Source organism: Corythoichthys intestinalis, chromosome 21, assembly GCF_030265065.1.
Source record: "Corythoichthys intestinalis isolate RoL2023-P3 chromosome 21, ASM3026506v1, whole genome shotgun sequence".
In the NCBI taxonomy this organism is placed as follows: Eukaryota; Metazoa; Chordata; class Actinopteri; order Syngnathiformes; family Syngnathidae; genus Corythoichthys; species Corythoichthys intestinalis.
This window is the reverse complement of record NC_080415.1, coordinates 19,504,737-19,531,572: the sequence shown is the minus strand read 5'-3', so window position 1 is coordinate 19,531,572 and position 26,836 is coordinate 19,504,737. Positions and strand designations below refer to the sequence as shown.

The 26,836-nt window shown below is 37.3% G+C and overlaps 2 protein-coding genes across 4 annotated transcripts in view; both read left to right on the top strand.

Moving 5' to 3' along the window:
• On the top strand, positions 1 to 22,754 carry LOC130910000 (dnaJ homolog subfamily C member 7-like). Its single transcript, XM_057827001.1, has 14 exons — positions 1 to 127; positions 3,176 to 3,264; positions 3,346 to 3,470; positions 5,857 to 5,970; positions 6,042 to 6,116; positions 7,527 to 7,645; positions 7,722 to 7,875; positions 7,948 to 8,112; positions 9,313 to 9,404; positions 15,680 to 15,753; positions 15,822 to 15,968; positions 16,037 to 16,192; positions 16,336 to 16,410; positions 21,967 to 22,754. Exons 1-14 carry the CDS (start codon positions 57 to 59, stop codon positions 22,002 to 22,004), a joined length of 1,494 nt encoding a protein of 497 aa, XP_057682984.1. The 5' UTR covers positions 1 to 56; the 3' UTR covers positions 22,005 to 22,754.
• A 761-nt stretch (positions 22,755 to 23,515) lies between these two features.
• Positions 23,516 to 26,836, top strand: part of LOC130909624 (ATP-citrate synthase) — a 36,396-nt gene continuing 33,075 nt past the window's right edge. For all 3 annotated transcript variants that reach the window (XM_057826317.1, XM_057826316.1, XM_057826315.1), the window contains exons 1-2: positions 23,516 to 23,677; positions 26,255 to 26,430. In XM_057826317.1, coding sequence (XP_057682300.1) covers positions 26,272 to 26,430 — 159 coding nt within the window. In that variant the 5' untranslated portion in view covers positions 23,516 to 23,677; positions 26,255 to 26,271. The remainder of the gene's footprint in view (positions 23,678 to 26,254; positions 26,431 to 26,836) is intronic.

Here is a 26,836-nt window from a genome sequence, read left to right as displayed (position 1 = left end):
CTGGAGTCATGCGGATATGACGTCATGTCATCTTCGTAGTCCTTTCTAGAAAAAAAATGGCAGCTGTTGACATCGACGTGCCGGTTGATGCCGAGCCTCAACTTCACAATGCGGGCGACCTGGAACGGTAAGAGGGTAAATTGTCTGCCTTAAACTGTGTCTAATAATTATAATGATAAATTGTGTGAAGAAAATTTCAAGTGAGAAAGATGTGCGATTTGGACGAGTTTCCGATTCAACATTGCTATGTTTGATGCTAACCTAACAGCAAGCATGCACCTAAAACTAAAATAACGATGGGAATATTTTTTGTTTTTGTAGATCTAAGACTGTAACTATATTTTCGAAACATTGGCGTTAAAGGATACGATAAATGTCAATAGATAAGGTTTTGCGAAAGTGTTTTTTTAATCACGTGTTCACCTTCAGGACCTTCACAATCAGCGGTTCAGAATGAAACAAACGTTAGGCAAATATAAGTAAAACGAGAAAAACAGCATTAGGGAATTAAAATTAATTATATGGAAGCGGCATTGCCTGGAAATGCGTACGTATCCGTAACAGCAATTATAAGAGTTCAACGGCTGCTGGATAACCTGCGAAAACTCATCAATTCAGTTCCCCAAATCTCTAAACTTCTTATTTATCTCATTAGTTAATCTTTGAATGATTTTTTTTCACCCCGCAAATTTATTGACTCCCATTGACGGCACTGAAAGATGAGCATTCACAGTCAGTTCTCGTGTGCTGCAACGATTAATCGATTAACCTGAGTATTCGATTAGAAAAACGATTCAAATTAAATTTTGCTGCTTCGAGTAGTCGTGTAAAGTGGTGTTGTAATGGTTTGTTTTGAAAGTGTTTGCATTTAGTTTTATTGATTTGGGTGGATACACTGCCCTCTTGTCTGCCTTATTTCACATGGCTGAACCCAGCTGCTCCCTGTTAAGACCAACATAAGCTAAGTTTTTGTTTGAACTAATGTTTTTTCGTAATTTAGTTTATAGGAATATTTAATGTTTTTTTGTGGGGATATGTGTCTGAACCATTTGTTAAGAGCATTGTAAAAATAAATAAAGGACGTTAGCATTTTATTGCATTTAAGCTAGCTGACTTTTGCTATGTAAGTTAGCCAATTCCAATTGTTCTTTTGTTGTAAATAGATCCTCATTTATTTATTTATTTTTTATACTGGTTGAGACTGAGTATTCGTTTAATTAAAGTGGCGTTGTAATGGTTTATTTTGAAAGTGTTTGCATTTAGTTTTATTGATTACGGTGGATACACTGCTCACTGGTCTGCCTCATTTCACATGGCTGAATCCAACTGCTCCCTGATAAGACCAACGTAAGCTAAGTTTTTGTTTGAGCTAATGTTTTTTATGCATTCATAATTTAGTTTATAGGCATATTTAGCCGTTTTTGTGGGAATATGTGTCTGAACCATTTGTTAAGAGCATTGTAAAAAAAAAAATTAAAAAAAAAAGTTTGTATTTTATAGCAATGAAGCTGGCAGACTTTTGCTATGTAAATTAGCCAATTGTTCTGTTGCTGGACATAGATCCTCATTTCTTTTATACCGTTTGAGGGTCAGCTCAGGTATTTAAATTTTTTTATGTTCCTTATCCGATTACTCGTTTATTCGAACGAACTAGTTAATTGATTAATCAACTACTAAAATAATGGAAAGCTACAGCCCTAGTGTAAAGTAGGGCTGCAGCAAGCTAAATAACACTCATTTGTAGCGCTCACTAAACTATTTCATTATTTTGACTCGCTACTGAGCTTCAGACAAGGCATCACAGTCAGATCATTGAATTAAACATACAAAATATCGTTGTGGGGTTCAGCACTTGTATTTGTGTTTAGTTGTTCATTTTTGGCAAATGTCGTTTTTCAAACTGGAGTCCGATAAAAGTGAGTGCTGAGAAGTATATAATTTCCACTGAGAAGATGCGTGAAATCACGAAAATACACGAGAAAAATATGCGTGTCTTCGATATTGCGAAGCAGTTGAAGAGTTCCGTATTTTTCGGACTATAAGGCGCATCTGACTGTAAGCCGCCACCCACCAAATTTGACACGAAAAATGCATTTGTTCATGGAAAAGCCGTTCCGGACTATAAATCGCAGCTGTCCTCACTGTATTATGGGATATTTACACCAAAAGATATTAACCGGTAACACTTTATTTGACAGGGGCCTCATAGACCAAAATGAACCATTCATTGTAACGAGAAGCTTCATTTGGCCATTACTGCTCCCTTGTGGAGACTGTCAACCTTTGCTGCCACCTGCTGTCAACACTGGTTTCGTCCAACATGCCTCCTAACATGCATTGCAGCGCTAAAGATGTAAATAACAGTCAAAATTCATGTTCTGTGCTAATTATTTCTTCAGTTACTGTTTCATTAATTGCTAGTTATGGTATTTGGTAACACTTTATTTGACACTGGCGCTGTAAGACTGTCATAAGACCATCATAATTATGACATGACACTGCCATGAGCATTAATGAATACTTATTTATGAGTTATGATAGATGTCATTTTGTGTCATCCGGCAAATTATCTCACTTTTGAATGGATGTAAATGATCCGAGCTGGACATAAATGGAGTTGGTGACATAATATGCTGGATGACACTTAATGACATCCGTCATAAGCATTCAGTGATGCTCATGATAGTGTCATGTCATAATTATGGCAGTCTTATGACACCGCGGTCAAGGTGTTACCTATTAACCCAAATAAATCAACAAATAAGCCGCACTGGACTATAAACTGCTGGATTCAAAATGAGGGAAAAAAAGTAGAGGCTTAATGTCTGAAAATTACGGTAATACTTCTATGCTATGCACTGTACTGAGGGAGGAAAAGTCTCTAAAGACTAGAATGCCAGTTTAAGCGTTCAAATAATTTCCAGTTCATGAGTAGGTCACCGCACGTATGAGCAAAGGTTGACTGCAATGAGATATTTTAGGGAGCTGCATAGCAGGTAGTTCCTGCATGGTGTCAGTCCACATAGTTGCCACTTAACACTTTGTCATGACAGAATTACAGGAAGCGGGTTTCAGTCTCTAAATTTAGAGAGCAGTCACTGACCGCTCTTAAATATTTGATCAATAGTCTTATTGTTATTTAAGTGTTTGTTGACTTGTGGTTTTACCTCTTCAGTCAAGCAGAAGGCTTCAAAGAACAGGGTAATGCGTTCTACAGCAAGAAAGACTACTCTGAAGCCTTTAATTATTACACGAAGGCAATTGGTAAGAAAACTTAACTTTATTATGAGAATTTCTCCAGACTTCTTGAATCTGATGATGTTTCTGATTTGGTCTCCCATCAAGATACGTGTCCCAAAAATGCCAGCTATTATGGCAACAGGGCAGCCACCTTAATGATGCTCTGCCGCTTTAGAGAAGCCCTGGAAGATTCCCAGCAGGCAGTGCGGCTGGATGACTGTTTCATGAAGGTAGGAGCTTTCATCCGTGGACTTCATAACCTATTGACATGACACGGGAAACGGGGCCGGTCTGTAGGGGGCCTATTTTCAAAAACTTCAAATTCAAATATTTTCAAAACCAAAGCTGCTGCCGACCTAAAACCAAAACAGGCACCTACCTTGGCCATATATGAGTCTCAATGAGCAGCGGCACCAAAAAATTCCCTTATATGTTCCCTTATAAAATCCCTATTAATTATTTTTTATATAAGTATAACAAAACTAAAAATGGCTATAAAATTCTCCAATTTTACACTAGATACACAAAAATCACCAAACGCAGAGATAATCACCTATATTTTCAGGATCAATAGTAATATTTAATGTATTATATCTAAGTTTTTGCCCCAAATAGATACCTACATTTTTTTCAACAGCTAATAAATTACTCAATTTTCACATCAGAAACTTAATACTTGAGGAAAACATGCAGAATCAATTATAAATATTTTTTAGATAGATAATTAATAAATTCTATCTGCAATCATAATTTATTATAGAATGGAATAGCCTTTTATTGTCATTATACAGTTGTATAGTTAGTTATATAGTTGTAGTGAATGAGGTTAGCGGCCTCCTGACGTAAACAGAGCTTTTCTGGCGAAAACTATTGTGATTAAATGCTTAAATCCCCAAATTCTTCATAGATATGGACGTAAAACAGTCTCGATTCTTGGTTAAAAGCAGAAAAAACGTGCATTTAGCGTTTATTTTACGTAAATAGATAGAGATGTCCCGATCGATGCCGATTGATCGGGTCCGATCACGTCATTTTCAAAGTATCGGAATCGGCAAAAAAATATCGGACATGCCTTTTTTAAATATATATATATTTTTTAATTAAATCGTCTTCTAATTGTGTTTAACGTTACAGACATAATATGTTACACTCATCCAGAGTCTTTAGTTTAGGCTTAAGGTAGGGTTATCAAATTTATCCCGTTAACGCCGGTAATTAATTAAAAAAAAAAAAATTATCACGTTAAAATATTTAACGCAATTAACGCATGCGCTGCACAACCCACTCACGCATTGCCACGTTCAATCTGTAATGGGGCTGTTTTACCTATATATAGAGCTAAAAGGCAGCGTAAAATGAGCAGAGTGAATTTCGGCAGTCTTTGGAGCCTTTTTTTAATTGGCTAAAGCCTTACAATCCCTCTCCCTACGATTAGAAATATCATGGGTAAGCAATGTGGGTAAGAAAGTTAGTAGTTGATCTTTTTCTTAACGCCCTATGGTATTTCCCAACGCATAGAAGATATATCAATTGGTACCATTACGCACAGTCATGGTTACACTTCCCATCATGCATTTGGGCAGAACAGTTAAATGGCTACAGTATCATTTACTGAAAGCTCAACAAATACACTAGATGGCAATATTTAGTCACAATATACAGTCACATTTATCCTTTAAGAATTACAAGTCTTTCTATCGGTGGATCCCCCTCACAGAAAAAATGTTAATAATGTAAATGCCATCATGAGGATTTATTGTCATAATAAACAAATACAGTACGGTATTGTACTGTATGTTGAATGTATATATTCGTCCGAGTTTTATTCATTTTTTTCTTAATGCATTGCCAAAATGTATATGATCGGGAAAAATTATCGGGAATTATTGGAATTGAATCGGGAGCAAAAAAAAGCAATTGGATCGGGAAATATCGGGATCGGCAGATACTCAAACTAAAACGATCGGGATCGGATCGGGAGCAAAAAAAACATGATCGGAACAACCGTATAAATAGATCTATGTACAATGCTAATCAGTTAGCGAATGAGGCTAATGGCCACCTGACGTAAACAGAGTTTTTCTGGTGAAAATTGTTTTGAATAAATGCTTAAATCCCCGAATTCTTCATAGATATGGACGTAAAACAGTCTCGATTCATGGTTAAAAGTGCTAAAAACCGGGTAGTTACGCATCTACTTCACGTATGTATGTCAAAGAATGACACCAATGCCGTACGGTCCCCATTCTCCCATTGATTTTTTTTCACAACATTTCAAAATGCATGCATGGTACGAAAAATATAATATTTACCTTTAATCCTCAAACAAATCACTCCTGAGACAATCTTCCCTGTTTGTATGCGGTACAGCTTTCATAGTTCTTCAAAAATCCAAGCTTAAACATGACATAAACATAAAGCTTTGACATGACCGTGTGCCGTGTTCGGCTGACTATTACCAAATGAAGCTTCAAGCTCGGCCCCCTATGGTAAGGCGTGACGCAAAGAATGACGAAGTGTCAGGTCAATAGGTTATGAAGTCTAGGTTTCATCCTTTAACGATTCCCGACTCTGAGTCATTTTACGAGGTGGTCTCCCCTGCTATCATCTATCAAGGGTCATTTACGTGAGGGCAAGTGTCACCTGTCTCTGGGAAACGCCATGGCTGCCGCTCGCTGCTTCCAGAAGGTTCTGGATCTGGAGCCCAGCAACAGAGAAGCGCAGCAAGAGGTTGGAGTGCATCTTCCCCTTTTTTTTTTTTTGTCTGACGAAGCTCATAGGCGTTTCCATTCTAATTCCAGAACAAGAATGCAGAAACTCTGCTGGAATTTGAGCGACTGGCAGATTTTGGCTTTGAGAAGCGAGACTTCAGAAAGGTCAAACACGTAACTGCAAAGTCACCGCAAATAATTTTGGTCCAAGTAAATTTGAACTTCACCCATTGGCTGCTATTGACAGTGACCGACAAACCAGAATTTTTGTTATATTACCCTAACTCAGTACTTCTCAAATAGTGGGGCGTAGAGCCGACCTCGGTGAAACATACTTTTTTTCCGTACTGGAATAAAGTGTACTTGCACACCCAATCAGTAGGTGGCAGTGGTGCTCTCATTTTTGAGTGTGCACAGTATTTTTGAACCAAACAAGAGCACACAGAAAAAATACAGTTTGAAATGAGGAAAGACCGGTTTGTTTACTGTGTCAGCGGACAGCAGGGAGCCAAATCAATTATGACATCCTGTAAAGACATTAGACCTGGATCACATTGATACGCAGCTTGATTGTTTTTCAGCGAAAACGTGCCGAATATTGCCAACAATCTTCCCTTCTTGTCAGTGTAACATCAGTAAACCACCGAGCACTGTTAGCAGGCTGAGTGCAAAATAACCCCACAACATAGCAAAGGAGCCGATACTACCAGCAGCAAAAATAAAAACTGTCCCTCTGTACAATGACACTGTCGTTTTTATTCTATTTTTGTTTTTTCGGTCAAATTGTTTTGCATATTGTCTTCGAAAGTAATGTTGCTAATCAATTTGAATTTATTATTATTGATTGATTGATTTTATTAAGTTTGAATTAAATGTTTCAGTATCAAATGGTAAAAAAAATGCACCTTGAGTGTATTTTTACAGTTTGGATGTGACCTTTTTTTTCAGGCAAATTTATAAGCTTTGTCTTTTCTGTAACAAAAAAACAATGCTAATAAAGTTATAATTTATTCTAAGTAATGCTACAACAATTAATCGATTAACTCGAGTAGTTCGATTATAAAAAAGATTCGAATTAAATTTTGCTTCTTCGAGTATTCGTTTAATTCAAGTGGCATCGTCATGTTTTTTTTTTTTTTAAGTGTTTGCATTTAGTTTTATTGATTTGAGTGGATACACATTGCCGTCACATGGCTGAATCCAGCTGCTCCCTGTTAAGACCAACATAAGCTAAGTTTGAGCTAATGTTTTTTTTACTGCATTCGCAATTTAGTTATTTTGTCGGGGGGGGGGTTTTTGTGGGATTGAGAAGCACTGACCTAACCATACAGGAATCATCTCAACCACTTTCTACTGTAATAATAACTGTTATTTCATAAAATTACTTATGATAGTGGTGTGGTCCCAGCTCATTTGGCTGAAATGATGACAAAATAATTTCGGCGTGTCATGGCATTCATGGTCACGCTTGGTTTTTGTGATATTAACAAAGTACAGGAAAGATTTGCACCTTACCTTAATGGTTAAAACTTCACTGTATACCCTTATTTTATTATTATTTTCTTCCCGAACCAGGTGGTTTATTGTATGGACCGGGCCTTGGCTCTGGCATCTGCCTGCCACCGCTTCAAAATCCTCAAGGCTGAGTGTCTGGCGCTCCTCGGACGTTATCCTGAAGCTCAGTCTGTCGCCAGGTAGACAAAACATTCGCCACTGGTTGATTTTGTACATTTGATTCAGTCATACAACTCTCCTTGAACTCTTCACTAGTGATATCTTAAGAATGGACTCCACCAACGCAGACGCACTTTACGTCCGAGGCTTGTGTCTTTACTACGAAGACTGCATTGACAAGGCCGTGCAGTTTTTTGTGCAGGCTCTGCGCATGGCGCCGGACCATGAAAAGGCCCGGCTTGCCTGCAGGGTAGGTTGTGTTTTGTTGTTTTTTTGAGGTAAACATTTAACATTTTAGATTCAAAACCAATTTGTGTTTTAGAATGCCAAAGCATTAAAAGCCAAGAAGGAGGAAGGAAACCTGACATTTAAGAACAACAGCTATGAAGCCGCCTATCAGCTATATAGCGAAGCCCTCAGGATAGACCCGAACAACATCAAAACCAACGCCAAACTCTACTGCAACAGAGCCGCAGCAGGAGCCAAGGTAAAGAAAGATAAGCTATATCCAAGGTTAAACAAAATATAAAAAATTAGGGCTGTGAAAATTATCGCGTTAACGGGCGTTAATTAATTTTTTAAATTAATCACGTTAAAATATTTGACGCAATTAACGCATGCACTGAATGACCCGCTCACGCATTGCCTCAAACAGATTACAATGACGCTGTTTATGGACATTAAGAGTGAAGAGAATGCCACCGGCCGCTTGGGGGCAGCGCCGTTCCATACTAATGTTATTCCTTCTACTAGTGGGAGAATTGGTAGTTGTGAGACGTTTATGCTGTTACATTGTACTATTTGTGCTCCACGCATATTTCTGTAAGTTTTCTTTCTTTTCGTGGCAATTATGTGTCTCTTGTTGTATTTTGGGTAAGATATGTACAAAGATATATATGTTATAAAGGCGAGTGGACACAGGCATTCTTTGGACCGTGCCGTTTATTGGCATAAGCTTCGGAAACTCCTTCACAACAAACATAAGTATCATTTTGTGAAAGCACAACAAAAATAATATTTCTATCTCTCAAAAAAAAAAATATTCACAAAAAGAAAAGCACTTCAGTTTGTAGTAATGAGGCCCTATTCTCACACAGTTAAACAACAATGCAAAGTGAACTGGCATGAACTGGCAACTTACTCAGACTTTGGTCACGCTACTCTTATTATTGTTATTTTTATTCTTTTTATTATTATATTAACTCTACTTTTGATTGAAAATTTTACAAATTTTATTAAAACAAAAAGATGAAGAGGGGTTTTAATATAAAATTACTATAACTTGTAACTATAACATTTATCTTTTAAGAACTACAAGTCTTTCTATCCGTGGATCACTTTAACAGAAAGAATGTTAATAATGCCATTTGTGGATTTATCGTTATAATAAACAAATACAGTACTTATGTACAGTATGTTGTATGTATATATCCATCTTGTGTCTTATCTTTCCATTCCAACAATAATTTACAGAAAAATATGGCATATGTTAGAGATGGTTTCAATTGCGATTAATTACGATTAATTACAATTAATTAATTTTTAAGCTGTGATCCACTCGATTAAAAATTTTAATCGTTTGGCAGCCCTATAAAAAATATCAAATATATAAAAAATATCATGGAACAGATAAAACCTTTACGCCAAGATAATGCTGTATTTTTTAATTCTTCCTGCTTTCCCGTAGATGAATAAACATTGTCAAGCAATCGAAGACTGCACCAGTGCCATCAAGCTCGACGACACTTACATCAAAGCTTACTTGAGAAGAGCACAATGGTATGTGTATGCCCTGAAGTGCGTAATGTGGCTGTTTTCAAGACAGAATCTTGTCTGTTCACTTTACTTAGTTACAATACTGGATCGTTTTTGTTTGCAAACTGGAAAGGCAACGAAGACCGACGGCTGCTCAATCTTAGGGCTATTCGATTCAAGGGTCTTCAACAATATAAAAAACATTTTTGTGCACATTTAACAATCATTTTACATCACTCAATGAAAAAAACAACTGTACATTTAAGTGAAAGGTATTGCGGGTGAGAATTGCATACAAATTTACACTTCAAGAAATAAGTCTCGTCCGCCATTTTAGCCTGGTCGACTGACACGTAGATGACACTGACAAGTGGGTGGCGCCCTATTATCATGTCCGGGTCTTAACCAGTACAAAAAAGCCATTTAATTCCTGGGTCACAGTGCCCAGACTGATGACTAGGGATGTCCCGAACACGTATTTTTGCACCCAGGTCCGAGTCACCTGATTTTGAGAATCTGCTGATACAGAGTCCCGATCCGATTCCGAAAATTAAAAAAAAGTTCCAAACATGTTACAATATTGTACTTTTTACAGTACTTCCTCTTCTGCTTTTTCCAGGAGTGTTGCAGAGTATAAAACTATTATTAATATTACTAAATATTTTTGTAACTTCGGGCAATGCCATTGTATTTCTGGATGATTTTGTTACTTTTTGGCCCTTAAAAAGTAAAAGAAATTTATATGAATTAGGCCTAAATGATATTGGAAAAAAATAAATATTGCGATAATGATTGCCAAAGCTCTACACTTACTTTTGCATTCGTTGCACTGGTGCAACGGACCGTTTTTTATTGCATCTCCTTTAAAGCCATACTCTTAATACCTCTCCATAACATTCTTATAATTCATATGTGTGAGTCCACTCAAATTTACTTATGCTGCAGAACAAACAAAATGATGATTAACACATTTGTGCCTTTGAGTGTAGAGCTATACAGCCTTCACCCACCAGATTTATATACAAGCCTGTCAATCATTGTTACCTTGCTAACTAACTAATTGCTGCTGGATCTTTTTCCCAGTACATCTCCCCATGCCTGAAAGCCATGACACGGGTAAATGCCGCATCATTTTTGTATTCAGCATGATATTCTGTAAAGGCACACCTGTCTACAAGCTGCCACCCAATGAATTTGACACGAAAACAGCATTTGTTCATTGATAAGACGCACTTGACTATTAGCTGTAGCTTTTCTCACTGTATTATGGGATATTTACACCAAAAGATATTAACCGGTAACACTTAATTTGACAGCGGCATCATACAACTCTCATAATGGCTCAAATGGCTGCAAATCTTTGGCCATCACTGCTCCCTAGGGGGAGACAGTCAACCTCTGCTGCCACCTGGTGTCAACACAATTGTTGTCCAACATGCCTCCTAGCATGCATTGTAGCGCTACAAAAATCAAAATTCATGTTCTGTGCTAATTATTGCTTCAGTTATTGTTCGAGTTATTTCATTATTTGCTAGTTATATTATTTGTAACACTTCATTTGACAGTGACGCTATAGGACTGTCATTAGACAATCATAATTATGACATGATATGAGCATTAATAAATGCTTTTAACAGATGTCATTAAGTAATATCCGGCAAATTATCTCACTTTTGAATGGATGTAAAACATACGAACTGGACATAAATGGAATTAGTGACATAATTTGCTGGGTGACACATAATGACATCTGTCATAAGCATTCAGTAATGCCCATGATAGTGTCACGTCATAATTATGACTGTTTTATGATGCCGCTGTCAAATAAAGTGTTACCGGTTAACCCAAATAAATCAACAAATAAGCCGCACTGGACTGTAAGTCGCAGGATTCGAAATGAAGATAAAGAGTAACGGCTTAAATTCCGAAGATTACGCTAAGTCTGAAAGGGTTAGCATTGATGATAAGTACAGTACCTTATTTTTTTCTTTATTTTATGAATATGACATACAGTACATGTTTTTGGATAGTTATTTTTTAATTTAGGGGGTATGTAGGGGTACTTAAAGGGTTAATTCCAACTAACGCGGAAATTCGGGTTACGTCGCGAGCGTAGGTAACCCATTCGTAACCCGGGGACTAGCTGTATTTGTAATATGAAGCGAAAGAAGTGATTAAATTTTGAGGAAACAAGGTCAAAGGTCACAGAGGTCAGAAACTGAATTTCACCATAACTTGATAACGAATTAGCCTATGTTACTCAAATTTGCATGCCTTTATAGGACAAGTGACTATTTTTTTTGTCATTTAAAAAAAAAACTTTTTATTACGTCGTTTTTTGTTTTTTTTTTTTAATTCAAAATGATTTTTTATATTATTTTTAAAATGTTTATAAATTAGTAAATTAAAATGAATAAAAACAAAAATACACACTGGCTACAACCCCTGATAAAACTCTAAAGCAGGGCTACCGCCCTCGGGCCAGATACGGCCCGCCTCCACATTTGGTCCAGCCCCCTGAACAATTTTTTTTTCTCTCTCTCTCTTCAATAGTGTTATTTCCTGGCTTTTTTCTGTGAAGAAACCAGAGAGGGTTATTTGGTTATTATCTATTTAATTAATAGTGTTGTTATTATTTATTATTATTTTATCTACTTTAGTTCTGTGAAGAATCCAGAAAGGCTTATTTGATTGTGGCTTTCTGAAAAACAATAAATTTTTGCATTTAGGCACTCCTGCAATCGTCACACTTTTTCTGTTACAAACTGACCCCGGCTCCTCGTCAGGGAAAAGTTATGTGGCCCTCACAGGAAAAAGTTTGGGGACCCCTGTTCTAAAGTTTTTATTTTTTGCATAGTACTATTAAACTCATCACATGCCTCTGACTTCGCTAGACGTCCTATCCATTTTCTCTGGGCATTAGCCCCTCCCAATCAAAATGGATTGGACGTTTTCCTGCCTTCGACAGGGGCGTACGAGTTTCATCCATCCCCCTGCTTTTCTTATTGCCTCTGCTATCTTTGTCGGGCCAATTTGCCTGCTTTTTTGTGTGAACCAGCTGCTTGCCGGATTCTCGCACGATAAAAAACATGGTTTCGATTAGTTGGTTCCCCAGCGCGATTGACAAGATTTTTTCGACAAGACACAACGCCCCAGGAGAGCCGCCCTGCCCGGACGGGACCTTTGTGGCTGGTTACTTGAACGACTCAAGGGACCACTGGAGGCCCGTCTGTCTCACAGTTCTATCCGTGGAAGACATTGAGGATATTTGGCTGCTTGGCCTTATGGTTGTGGGCTTCCTTCTGATTGGCTTGGAATTTGCTCTGGTGTACCGGGAAGTTTCCAAGATGACAGCTCTCATGGGAATTGACAGATTGACCACGGATCAAAACGTGCTCTTCAAGGCTTTGGAGGACCAGGCGGAACATTGGGAAAAGCTGGACGTCATCTTGCGCCAAGTGGAGGAACTGCTGAAGCAGACTGCTGCTATTGTCAAGGACTTGGAGGAGTTGAGGTCTCGCCTTTGCCTTGACAGGCATGGTGTCTGACTGAGAACCAACTGTATTTGGTCACTTTAAATGATTGATTTCAGCTTAATTAGATCACAACTTTTTTCTTTTTCCGAACCCCACCTCCCTCCCCCTCCCTTCTCCTGGAAGAGCCGCACAGTTGGACTTATCGGTTAGCCCTCATATCTCTTCCCAAGGCCGTCCCTGTGACTCTTATTTTGACTACATATGCGCATACGTACTCATACACTCGGGCACACACACACGCACCCCTCCCTTCCTCCTATCCTTCACCCATCAGTGTTCACCCCCCCCCCCCCCCCCCCCACACACACACAACATTTCATTGCCATCTTGTATGTTTCCATCTTGTACTGTGTGTCAATGACTACTAAAGGCAATCAATCAATTAAACTAAACAAAAGCGAATGGGCCCTCCCATTCAAAATGGATTGGATGTTTAGCCCTGTAATGTTGTGTGATGAGTTAAATGAGTGCACTTTAAGGGTTAAAAATAAATACAAAATAATTCGTCAACGAAAGGGTTCATGTTGATTAGGGCTGTCCCAAACAACTAATTTCCTCCAGATTAGTCAGCCGACTATTTTTACGATTAGTCGACTAATCTAATAATTTTTTTTTAACTACTTTATTAATGAATTTTTTGTTGAAGCTTATTAATCCACAAAAAACATTTTGGAACACCTACATTCTTTATTAATGTATAAATACATAACAAAGATATCAATAATAAAACACAAACAATGAGGTCAAATGCTGCTGGCATAAACTAGTGCAAAAAAAATGTAAACGGAAACACTTGCCACGTTTACATGGAGCCAAATATTCCAATTACAATCGGAATATTTGTTCAAACCGAATAAATGTGTTCCATATAAACACCTCATTCGGAATGAACAGGCCCAAACCGAGTGGAATTTCATTCCGATTCACAGGGGTGGAATATTCTTTTTCCCAAACCGATTAGAAGTAAAATTATATCATGTAAACAGGGAAGCGGAATGGTGTCTGGTTGCGTTCTTTCTGCACATGCTCCATACTGACGTGGTGACGTCACTTGGTGACGTAAGTAACGTCACTTGCAACATGGCTTCCAAGCACACGCACAGCGCACCCACACAACTTTTTAAATGAACGGCGTGTCATTCTGAAGTTTTGTTTCCACTCGAAAAGTTAAAACAGCAGCTGATCTGACGATCGATCTCCATGTTTTGCAACGTGACGCTTTGTTTTGATTAATCTGCGCATGTCAGACGGCAGTTGTCAAACGTCCTTTCGGAATAAAGGCAGACACATGTAAACGCTGGATCGGAATAGATAAAGTGACATGTAAACAGCTGATGTGAAATTTCCATTCGGAATGATTTGAATCGGTATGAATAAAAGTCAGCATGTAAACGTGGCTACTGTGACTTCACCTCTTTAATAGGAGTCAAAACAATTCTTACTCTTTTTGTGGTATGTCATTGTCTATATTGTTCTAAATGTTAAAATGATATGCAATGTCCCGGAAAACCCTTTTCACAATACTTTGTGTGAGTTCAGACGCTTTTTCTGGTGTGCATTCAGCATTTTTAAGGGAGGGGAAAAACTGTTCAACTTTTGTTTGTTTTAACCTGAAAATAGATAAAGTAGAGGGCACATTGAAATATTACCACAATTATTTTGAATGAAAGGCACACATACGCACAGTAACAAAAATTAAATATACGGTATAGAATTAATTTTATAGTATACGACTATATGTATATACCCAATAATCCTTTATAATATAAAGTAACTAACATTAGTGCAGTCATGGATTACAGAAAGCAGGCCAGTGCTGTTTCCATATATATTTTTATTATATTATGTATACAGGATATATGTATATATTTTCCCCAAGTGGGAGCTTCCATGATCCTAATAAATTTAATAATAATTTTTAAAAATATTATGCAATTATATATATATTAACTATTTTATTAAATAAAAATGCACGTTGATATGCACATAAAGGCAACTTCCATTTAAAAAATCGTTAGAAAGTTGTATGGATTTACAATCCGCTGGCTTGTTGTTTCTTAAAATTACACTTGGGTGACGGCGCTTCAAGTGTTCGTTCATAGCCGACGTACTAACGTGGTATGCGAGATCAGCTTAGCAAAGAGTACACACGGTGGCACCCTCCATATTTTCCTTGAAATAATTCCAGGCTCTGGCTATTCTGGTCCACTTTTTTGGCTTTATGCCGCTTTCACGTGTTACCAATTCTGCCCTTTTTGGTAATTGGCGGTGTTTTCAACTCCTCGCCGTAGTGAGGAGTGAACCAGCGATTCACTTGGCTCATTGTCGTCGTTTCGTCCGATTTCCTCCTCAGGAAGGCGGCAGCGTGCATAAAAACACCGAGAGGCGTCGGACGGCTCTTTATAGATACTTTTACTTACAAAAACGTGGGGGATGCAGCCACTCTACTCCGCGTGACCCGCAAACTTTTCCAACTCACCGATCTCGCTCCCTCTCTCGCTCGCCCACTTTCTTCCTTTTTGCTCAATTTGACAATGCCGGTCACATTGAAATAACAGCGGCCCCCTTGGGGGTGCCAGTAACAACCGCTTGCATCGCGAGCGCCCACCATTCTAAACTTCATTCGCCTGTAATTTTTTTCATTACCCGTCGACGGTATGCTTTGCCCGTCAACGCATTTATGTCATCGATGATGTCGACAACGTCGACTAGTCGGGACAGCTCTAATGTTGATTGTTGTCTGACATCTTTGTCCTGCTCCAGTTTCATGGACACAGAGCAGTATGAAGAAGCTGTACGCGACTACGAGAAAGTGTACCAGACTGAAAAAACATCAGGTACTCCTTTGTCTCGCCATCCAATTGACCGGCAGGGCAAGATACTTAAAGTGTTCATCCGTGTCCAGACCACAAGCACCTGCTGAAGACAGCAAAGTTGGAGCTGAAAAAGAGCAAAAGGAAAGATTACTACAAAGTGCTAGGAGTCGGGAAGAACGCCACGGACGACGAGATTAAAAAGGCCTACCGTAAACGCGCCCTAATGCACCACCCAGGTATGGTTCTTCAAATTGTGTTATCTGGTGGCTTTGGAAACTCATGCAACTTTTTTTGTCAATGGCAGACCGCCACAGCGCAGCCACTCCCGAAGTTCAAAAGGAAGAGGAGAAGAAATTTAAGGAAGTGGGGGAGGCCTTCACTGTTCTGTCAGACCCTAAAAAGAAAACCCGATACGATAACGGGCACGACCTCGGTGACGACGGCACCTTTGATGGGGGAGGTATGTGCTCCATTTAGCCAGGAGTTGGCGCCATACGTTGTTATTACGCCTCCAGGATTGTACCAATATTTTAATAGAAGCAAAATCTTTCATTATATAGGTTGAAGAAATGATTACATATCTTCTTTTTTTTTTCTACCTAGATGTCGATGCAAACAACATCTTCAGGGCTTTCTTCGGTGGCCCTGGTGGCGGATTTACTTTTGAAACCAATGCAGGTATGGCGGTTAGTTTTTATCGAATGAAATCATTAATTTTTTTTAAGTTTAACCCTTTATGGTCTGGGCCAGTTTTTTCCGATTTTGCATGCTTGATGTTGCTTCGCAATGGTCTGGTTGGGTCCCTTTTTTTTCAGGACAACGTAACTTTCATGTGTAAACCGTTGTTTTCTTCATTCTGACCAGTTAGAATAACATTTTGGGCGCATAAGGGCAAAAAAAATCCTAAATTCGGTTGTCAAAATTTGTAATTTTGAAGTCTTATTGACAACCAAAACATGCGCAAAGAACTGTTTTGAAGCTTGATAATATTGATTCAACTTATTAGGATGAAATTTAGACAGAGAACAATTGGATTGAATAGTTAAATAAAGAAATAAATAAATTAGGGCTGTCAAACGATTAAAATTTTTAATCGAGTTAATTACAGCTTAAAAATTAATTAATCGTAATTAATCGCAATTCAAACCATCTATAAAATATGCCGTATTTTTCTGTAAATTATTGTTGGAATGGAAAGATAAGACACAAGATGGATATATACATTCAACATACGGTACATAGGGACTGTATTTGTTTATTATCAAAATAAATCAACAAGATGGCATTAACATCAACATTCTGTTAAAGAGATCCATGGATAGAAAGACTTGTGGTTTTTAAAAGATAAATGTTAGTACAAGTTATAGAAATTTTATATTAAAACCCCTCTTAATGTTTTCGTTTTAATCAAATTTGTAAAAGTTTCAATCAAAAAATAAACTAGTAGCCCGCCATTGTTGATGTCAATAATTACTTACACAATGCTCATGGGTGCTGAAGCCTATAAAATCAGTCGCACCTAAGCGCCAGCAGAGGGCGGCAAAACTCCATAAAACACAATTAACATGTGGGCATTTCACTTTACTGTCATTTAAATTTGTCTGAGTGGGCCATGTACGTTAATTGCGTCAAATATTTTAACGTGATTAATTTAAAAAATTAATTACCGCCCGTTAACGCGATAATTTCGACAGCCATAAAATAAATAATTCAACATGAACCGCAGGTATAATCATAGGCGCGTTTGGCTGCTATGCATACTAGAGGTGGGAACCTCTGAGTACTTTACGATACGGTTTGCGATACAAAGCTCACGATAACCATTATCTTACGAAATTGCAATACAACTGTTATAATTACTTGGGTCAGTAATATTAATTTAGGACATTTGTTCATGTCCTACTTTGACGTAAAAAAAACTATAATGAAGAATTCTGATAATCCTTACAACTGAGGTTATAATTTCAATTATTTAGACAAGTTTAGTGCTGCAACGATTAATTGATTAATTCAAGTAATTCGATTAGAAAAAAGATTGGAATTAAATTTTGCCGCTTCGAGTATTCGTTTAATTAAAGTGACGTTGTAATAGTTTGTTTTGAAAGTGTTTGCATTTAGTTTTATTGATTTGAGTGGATACACTTCCCTCTAGTGGCAACAGTGAATATGACCTAGCTGAATCAGGCTGCTCCCTGATAAGACCAACATAAGCTAAGTTTTTGTTTGAGTTCATGTTTTTAATGCATTCCTAATTTGGTTTATAGGTATATTTAGCCATTTTTTGTGGGAATGTGTGTTTGAACCATTTTTTAAGAGCTTTGTGTGAAAAAAAATAGCATTTTATAGCATTTAAGCTAGCGGACTTTTGCTATGTAAGTTAGCCATTTGTTCTTTTGTTGTACTTAGAGCCTCATCTATTTCTTTTTTTTTTTTTATACCGTTTGAGGCTCAGATCAGGTATATTAATTTCTAATGTTCCTTATCCGATTACTCGACTAATCGAACTAATTTATCGATTAATCGACTACTAAAATAATCGATAGCTGCAACCCTAGACAAGTTCAAGGTGAAAAAGGTCCTAAATGATTAATCGGTTATCAAAATAGTTGTCGATTAATTTGCTCATCGATTAGTTGTTGATTAATCGATTAATTGTTGCACCTCTAGTTGGTTCCTTTTTTTTTTTTTTTTTTTTTTTTTTTTATGTATTTTTTTGTTAAACAGTGAAACCTTTTTGAAACCTTTTTAAAACAATACCTCGATTCTTGGCAGGAGCATATCGATATCCTTTTAGGATACAAAGTATCACGATATATCACCATTTCGATATTTTGTCACACCCCTAATACACACTATATTCAAAACATAACTGTACAAAATACTGTTTAATACAAAAATATACCATCTAACACAAAACGTGGAGGACATCTTGTGGTGAGGGTTGTTGTTGCACCTATCACCTCATCAGTAATGTACACATATGAACATCACTCTCCGACTCATCCAAAAAAAATGACACATCTGAGCCATCAAGCCAAAAACACACATCTCCTTAAAACTAGTTAAATTCCCTTGTTGTCTGTGTAAATCTACTCAAAATATTTAAAATTATCTGCCAGTGTTTCAAGTAAATTTTACTCAGATTTCTAAAAAAAAATAAATAAATAAAAATGGCTAGCTGAAAAAGACTTATTACTATATTTAACCTTTAAATAAAAAAGCTTTGAAATGTCATAAATGTTCTTAATTCAACAACAGATATTGTTCAAAACATTCTTTGAAAGCAAATTTTTCTTCGATTTAAATAAAAAAAAAAAGAAGGGCCTAATAAGAACAAATAGTAAGATTTACTTAAAGTGGAATAAGCTGACACACGAGTCTCTTAACTAGTCTTTACCACTCAAAAAAAGATGGGGAAAATGAATTGACTAGATTTTAAGAAAAATAATCTGATTAAGACGTTATAAATTTGCAGCATGTTTACACACAGGTGTGCTTAGTTAGCGGAGAAAAACGTTAAAAAGGACCGAATTACTTTACAGTAATTTTTGGACTATAAGCCGCTACTTTTTTCCTTCATTTTTAATCCTGCGGCTTACAGTCAAGTGCGGCCTTTTTTTTTTTTTTTTTAATTTGGGTTAATAGGTAACACTTTATTTGACAGCAGCGTCATAAGACCGTCATAATTATGAAATGAGACAATTATGGGCATTACGGAATGCTTATGACAGATGTCATTAAGTGTCATCCGGCAAATTATGTCACTAACTCCATTTATGTCCAGCTCAGATCTTTTACATACATCCAAAAGTAAGCTAATTTGATGGATAACACTAAATGACATCTGTTATAAGCATTCATTAATGCCCATAAAAGATTCATGTAAAAATTATGATTGTCTAATGACAGTCTTATAGTGCCGCTATCAAATCAAGTGTTAACAAATACCATAACTAGCAATTGATGAAACAACTGGAACAGTAACTGATAGACACAATTAGCACAGAACATGAATTTTGATTGTCATTTACATCTGTAGTGCTCCAACGCATGCTAGGAGGCATGTTGGATGACAACAGTGTTAGTAGCAGGTGGCAGCAGAGGTTGACTGTCTCCCCCAAGGAGATGGCAGTGATGGCCAAATGACGCCTCTTGAAGCAATGAAGCTTTGCAGCTAATTGGTTCAAAGTTTCATGGTGGTTCATTTGGTTTTAGGACAGTCGTATGATGCCGCTGTAAAATAAAGTGTTACTGGTTAACTCATTTGCTCCCAAAAACGTATAAATACATTCTATTTTTAATTGCTTTAGTGTCCCAAAAACTTATGTATACGTCTTTTGCGTTTTTTTTTTTTCACAATCGGCATCTACAGGTTCCCATGTATCTTAGATAGAATGCACAAAGCTCAAAACCCATTTTAAAGCAATAAAACTGGCCACTGGAGAGCAGTAGCGCATTTGGTAATACCCCCCCCCCCCCCCCCCCAACCCGATTCAACCAGTACACCGTAGTTGTAACCGTGCTGCTTGCCGAGCAGAGCCCGCTCCGCAGGTTCACCGCTCGCGTCCCCTGCGCCCTCCAGCGTCCCGCAAGGAAACGCGCACGGCCAAACCAGTTCCCCCCCAGGAACGCAAGTTCCCCAGGCGAACGAGGCAGTGGTCACCACAAAAGAAAGACTTTAAAAAATCCATCTTTACGAGACAACCGGCAATGAGGGAAAAATTTAACCCGCTGTCGCGGCCAACAAGCGTCATCGCTCAGTTAGTTATGTGTGAATAAATTGTTATTTTGCTATCAAAAGCTCTATTTGTCTAGTTGTTCATGTTATTTTGTAAAAGGAAAACATTATTCAGATGTTTGGGATGTAACTAAAGCAAAAAATAGCTGTGTTAAAGTCAAAGTTATGCTTGAAATGTATGCGTTTACAAAAAGCTCATTTTCTCCGTTTTTTTCATCAGAAATTGGAAAAATGCTCAAACTAAGCTGTTTTCTCATGCCGATTTCTAAAGAATGGAAAGAGATATGAACTTTTTTTCTGCTGAAAGAAGAGAGTCTAATTTTTCTTTTGGTGGGTTCCATGTTTATATAGCAATAGAACAGAATTTTCCGTGGGCCTTGCAAAATCAGTCAAAATCCAGTGAAACGGTTGGGAGCGAAGCGCCTTGCTCCGGTGAAAATGGCTGGGAGTGAATGAGTTGATATTTTTTGATGTAAATATCCCATAATACAGTGAGGACAGCTGTGGCTTATAGTCCAGTTCAGCTTATTTATGAACAAATGCCGTTTTCGTGCCAAATTTGGTGGGTGTTGGCTTATAGTCAGGTGCGCCCTATAGTGCGAAAATTACGGTACTTGCACCCATGGGTAAATAACCAAAGGCCTATGGCTGTAGAGTGTACATGTCTTGATTCACAACAGACAATTAGAGAAATAAAGACTAATAAAAGCATGTACTTTTCAAGTAATTCCGGGCCTCCAGTTTTCCTTCAAGTCTTTTGTAGTTTTTTTTTTTTTTTCTCAGTATTGATGTGAAATAGGTCTTGAGATATATTTATTGTGGTCTTTAAAAAGTCTTAAATTTGGCTTGTTAAAACCTGCAGAGACCCTGTAGTTCTCCACGGTGCTTTCCGATTAAAAAAGGACAAGAATATGGACATAAACACAGAGTCCATGCAGCATTTTAATGTTTATTTAAAACTATAAAACTCGAAGGGCATCATCTCTAGTTTGCTTCCTCACAATTTTGCTTCTCAAGTCCTCAGACAGTTCTTTGGTCTTCTTTCTTTTCTCCATGCTCAATGTGGTACAGACAAGGACACAGGACAGAATTTGAGTCAACTTTAATCCATTTTAACTGGCTGCAAGTGTGATTTAGTTATTGCCACCGCATGTTATGTGACACAGGAAAGTAACAAGTGCTGTTAATTACACGAATAGGGAAGCATCACATGATTTTTCAACGGGTGCCGATACTTTGGTCCGGCCCATTTTTGCAAAAAAATTAAATCATTATCATTCTCGTTTGTGTTTTTTCATTGCAAGCAAAATAAATGAAGATATTACTACCAAAGCATTTGTAATTGCAATCATTTTCTGGGAAAAATTGAGCATTGTCTGACAGAATTGCTGGTGTGCCAATACCTTTGCCCAGCAGTATATAAGCATGAGTAAAGTATCAATTCTTTCAACTTTCAAGCGCGCTGTCGTCACTAAATCTTTTTTTCTGTCACTCAGATTCTGGACCTGGAAATTTGTTCTTCAAGTTTGGTTAAAGTGGCAAAGGAGCTTCAGATCTAAAGTGCAGCTCTTCAGTGTACCACATCAACTTGGAGCCACACCTGAAATGTTCTCCAGACTTTTGGATTTAATCCAAAACTGATACTAAAAAGAATGCAATGCCACTTAAGTCCTGAAATGAGCACCATCGAATCTTGCTGCTAATGCTCAAATGTAAACAACTGATTCCTATGTCGTGCTCTTGTTAAGGTGCAAATGGAACCATCGTATTAGATAAAATTAGCTAACTAAGTGGTCATTTTTGTTGTTTTTTCCTCGTGGGATGAGCTGTCAATAACAAACCTCAGGACATCCTAACAAAGGACTTCTCCTTCTGTCATTATTCAATGTATATTTCACATGAATGTAAAGTCCTTAAATGTTGTATTTATATTTATAACTTTTCAATATTCATCTGAGTATTCTAAGTATTTATGGTAAAATACTTTAGTTTGCATCTCAAAGCAATAGTGACATTTCCAGGGACAAACGTGTTCACTGAGGCTCATTTACAACTAAGAAGACAGTATAAATCATACTCGAAACTGAGAATCAAACATAAATTGATTGCATGCCATGTAAAATGGAGAAGTACATTTGATCACTGACATTCTTTAACATGTTTAAGGCCTATGAAAACTAAATAGGAAACCCATATCTTAATTGCTGTTTTGTATTTTTTTTTTTTTTTAAAGAATCGGCCCACGAGTCTTTGTGTTTCTTATAAATAAAGACTTTAATTGGTATGCTTTACTTGTAAATTGTTTATTAGTGACATTATTATGGATCTTCATATTGTAAATCCATGTGCTCTCTCGCCATCAATGAAAATCTAGAACAGTTAACAGCACTTAATTTATTGCAATTTTGGCGGAAAATAAGAATTCTGACAGGCCTAATCAGGTGGCTGAGTAAATGGCGGGTAATTAAAATGTTTTTTTTTTTAACACTTTACAGGACGGATTATTTTTTGGCTATTTAAAGAAATATTACATTACATAATTATATTTTTATTACATTTTATTTAGGAAAAAAATGAATAAAAACAAAATGCAATGTCTCAAATTGCATGAATGAATGCTTTTCTGGTCAGTTAATTCACTTCCTGTTGATTTTCATGAGAAACTCGTTTTGACCATCAATAACACAAATGTTTTTTTTTTTTTTTTAATTCATAGTATTTAGCTGAATGCTCTGTAAAGGGACCAAGGGTTACCAAAAATAATACTGATAACATACGTTAGCAAATAATTGTTTAGAGTCTTCAATTATCGTATTTTTTCCTAAATTGGAATGCAGCTTCAAATCCCTGGCCTAAGATGTTGGCTCATTTAGTATTTAATGTATAATTTATGTAATTTAATATACAGAAGCAATCAATGTACATGACGACATTGTCTTGTCTGACGTCATTCTTTCAGTTCTTTCAGCACGTCCGGTGACTGGCTGTGGGCGTGACCGCTGCGACCACGTGACCTCAGCCGAGCCAATCAGAAGGTCGCGTTGACGCCTCACTCAACTCGCCAGATTATGGTGCGACGACGGGCGAGTTTGGCGGCTGGTTGGCTGGCTGGCAACGAGCACGAGAAGTCACCTTATAATAGCCGCGTCTTTTTCTAAACGGGGCGCTTTTTCTTAACTCGGGAAAGCCGCTGACTTTGTTGTCGAGGTGAGTGCGTGCGTGCCCGGTGCTTTGACGACGCCCGCAATTGGTCAGCGTGGCCGCTTAATGTTAGCTAGTTAGTTAGCTTTAGTGACAGCTCGAGGTTAGCGGGCGTGCGCGTGACGTGAAGGATGCTCTTTATGATTAATTTTACTGTAACTACAAATTTCTTATCACGATCTTAGTTTTGTAGCTTGTTTGTAATAAACCACATTTCCTCTCCTACTTGTACATCATTAAGTTGCATTTTCTAATAGACTTCTGTACGTCAGGCATGAGGTTCCCAATCTGAAGGGTGAGGGCAAAAATAGTTACGGAATTGAATTTGATTGGGTCAAGGTCACAGTATCATAAGGCACGTGTATTATTTTATGGGAGAGTATTGCTGAAACACTAGGAAAACTGTTGTATTTTAAGTTTGCAAAATTAGAATAATCATGATTTAAGGTGGAAATTTTCACATTTGAATGTGATTGAAATCCTGGAAAACTAAGCAATTCTTGCGTTTAAAATCACTGGCATACGCCAATGTAGATAAACGCTTCTATTTTTTATGTATTATAAAATCAAAGTGCTTTAATGCCCTTTTTTATAGCTGATAGAAAAGTGATATTTTTTAGGAGGACTTAGCTAGAACCTAATAACTATAAAACTACAAGATTCCCGTTGACGAGAATAGCAAAACTGCAACAAATTAACATTATCACCTAAAATTGTTTGGAATAGTTATTTAAACTAGAGCTACAGCTATCAATTATTTTAGTAGTCGATTAATCTGTTAACTAGTTAGTTTGAATAATTAGTAACATTTAATGTGTTGTAGGACAGCTTGCGCTTTCAAAAGAGCATTAAATGCGAATAAAAAATAAAATTCCCTAGTTTTTTTCTGTTTTCTTTTTTCTAAATATGCAGAATTGCACTTTTATTTAAAGAATAAATTAAAATATCTGCGCTTATCCTCAAATGGTATATAAAACAAATAATAAATGATGCTCAATGAGCAACAAAAGAACAGTTCGCTAATTTCCCCTAGCAAACATCTGCTAGCTTAAATGCTATAAAATGCTAAAGTTTTTTTTTTACAATTCTCTTAACAAATCTTTTGAACACATATTCCCACAAAAAAACGGCTAAATATACCTAAAACAAAAGAATGCATTAAAAACAAGTTTTTTTTTACAATTCTCTTAACAAATCTTTTGAACACATATTCCCACAAAAAAACGGCTAAATATACCTAAAACAAAAGAATGCATTAAAAACAAATTAGCTTAAACAAAAACTTACCTTATGTTGGTCTTAACAGGGAGCAGTTGGATTCAGCCATGTTAAATTTCACGATTTAGATTTGTGAAACGTAACAACATTTTTCTAAAATTGGGTGGAAATCGTGAGATGTTTTACCGATATTGGAGCCTATCTGGAGCAGGCTTCTATCTCAAAGGTTTTCTTGATTTTGCAAAAATTTACCGGTCCATTGGCCAATAGAATAACGGACATTTTTCTATCCCGAAGGGCTTTTTTATTTGAATCTTTCAGCACATAGGTTTTTTTTTTTTCTATCAGACCAACTATTAGCTTACGGCCAATGTTACCTACTGTTTTCCTCTGTACAGGAAGTAGTTCCTTATTTATCTAGTCTTTAGTTGGTGCGCTGATAGTGGTAATGCACAATATTAAATCAATTTTAATGCTGCCAAGCCCCTCTTTATTCTCTCTTTTGATTAAGTTACATCATCCGCAGCAACGCACATTTTACGCCTTAATAATTCTGAACAATGGACTCAACTGGTCACGTCATGGGACATCTGCCTTTAAAGTCAACTTTAGCTGACAAAGTAAAATTGAAACTCTGAATCGACCATAGCAAATAAAGTCAATTATTTGGTCGTCAGTTACAATTTCTACTTTTCTTTTTATCAAAAAACTTGACCCACTTTTGGGGTCAGTATTTTAGCTGCTCTCTGAATTGACTGCATTCAGTAGCTGTAGTTCTATCTATTGTCAAATATTGAGATTAGTCTTATCTGACTAGTTTTTATCTATCACGCTTGTAAAAGTCGGGGCTAGTCGCAGACGAGTTTCTCCGGCCGTCATCTTGTTCCACTTCCTTTTCAACGAGAGTTCAAACGCTTGAGGAAGTTGGCCAGAGAAAAAGCAGGTCTGACTGCATGCGGGTGAGGTCTTGAAGACTGGAAAGTCATACCTGTAGTCGTTTTAAAAGTAGTTATAGTAAAATCTAAACGAGATCATCTCTGCTGGCGAGTATTTCCGAGCAGTAGTTAATTTGTGTAGAGATGTGGCTGTGTTTGAATGCAGGCTTTTGCAACAGTGGTTGGTTAAATAAGCAGAGCAAGCCTAAATTGCAAAACTCAGCACATGGTGTAATTAATCGTTGGTTGGTTTGTGGTTGCACGGTCAATTTTGATCTCTTCTGAGCACAGTTGTGGGTTGTCTTATAGATTAATATTTTTGCAAATTTAATCGCAAATCTCTTCAAATCATTTCCTATCGGCAAGATTGTTATGAAATTAGAGGTGGAACAGAGCGTCATTTGAAGGACAAACTGTCATCTCCATTAAGGTCACTCCAGTACTGCCATGTCGGCGAAGGCCATCTCAGAACAGACGGGCAAGGAGTTCCTGTTCAAGTACATCTGCACCTCGGCAGCTGTTCAGAACCGCTTCCGTTATGCCAGCGTTACCGCCGAGACCGACTGGTCTCGCCTGACGCAGGAGCACCCTTGGCTGCTAACAGAGGTACTGTGTCACCACTAAATTAATAGATGAACCAGAGGTGTGTTAAAAATGAGCCGTTTTTACATTTTTGCATGGGACCACTAGGGGTGGAACATAGACTTCATAATGTATTGATGGGGCGCGGGGCCGATTCATAAAGGGCCTATCTCCGTCAAGATGACCGAGTGGAAACAGACAAAGAGCGTTTTCAGTAGAAAATTCTTGAGAATAAATGAAATCCCTGAATTCTTTATAGATATGGACGTAAAACAGTGATCGATACTTGGTTAAAAGCAAAAAAAAAACAAAAAACATGCAGTTAGCATTTATTTTATGTAAATATTGTGAACTATGATGCTAGTCAGTAAGCAAATTAGTGGCCGCCATATGTAAACAAAGAGCTTTTTCCGTAAAAGATTCTTGTGAA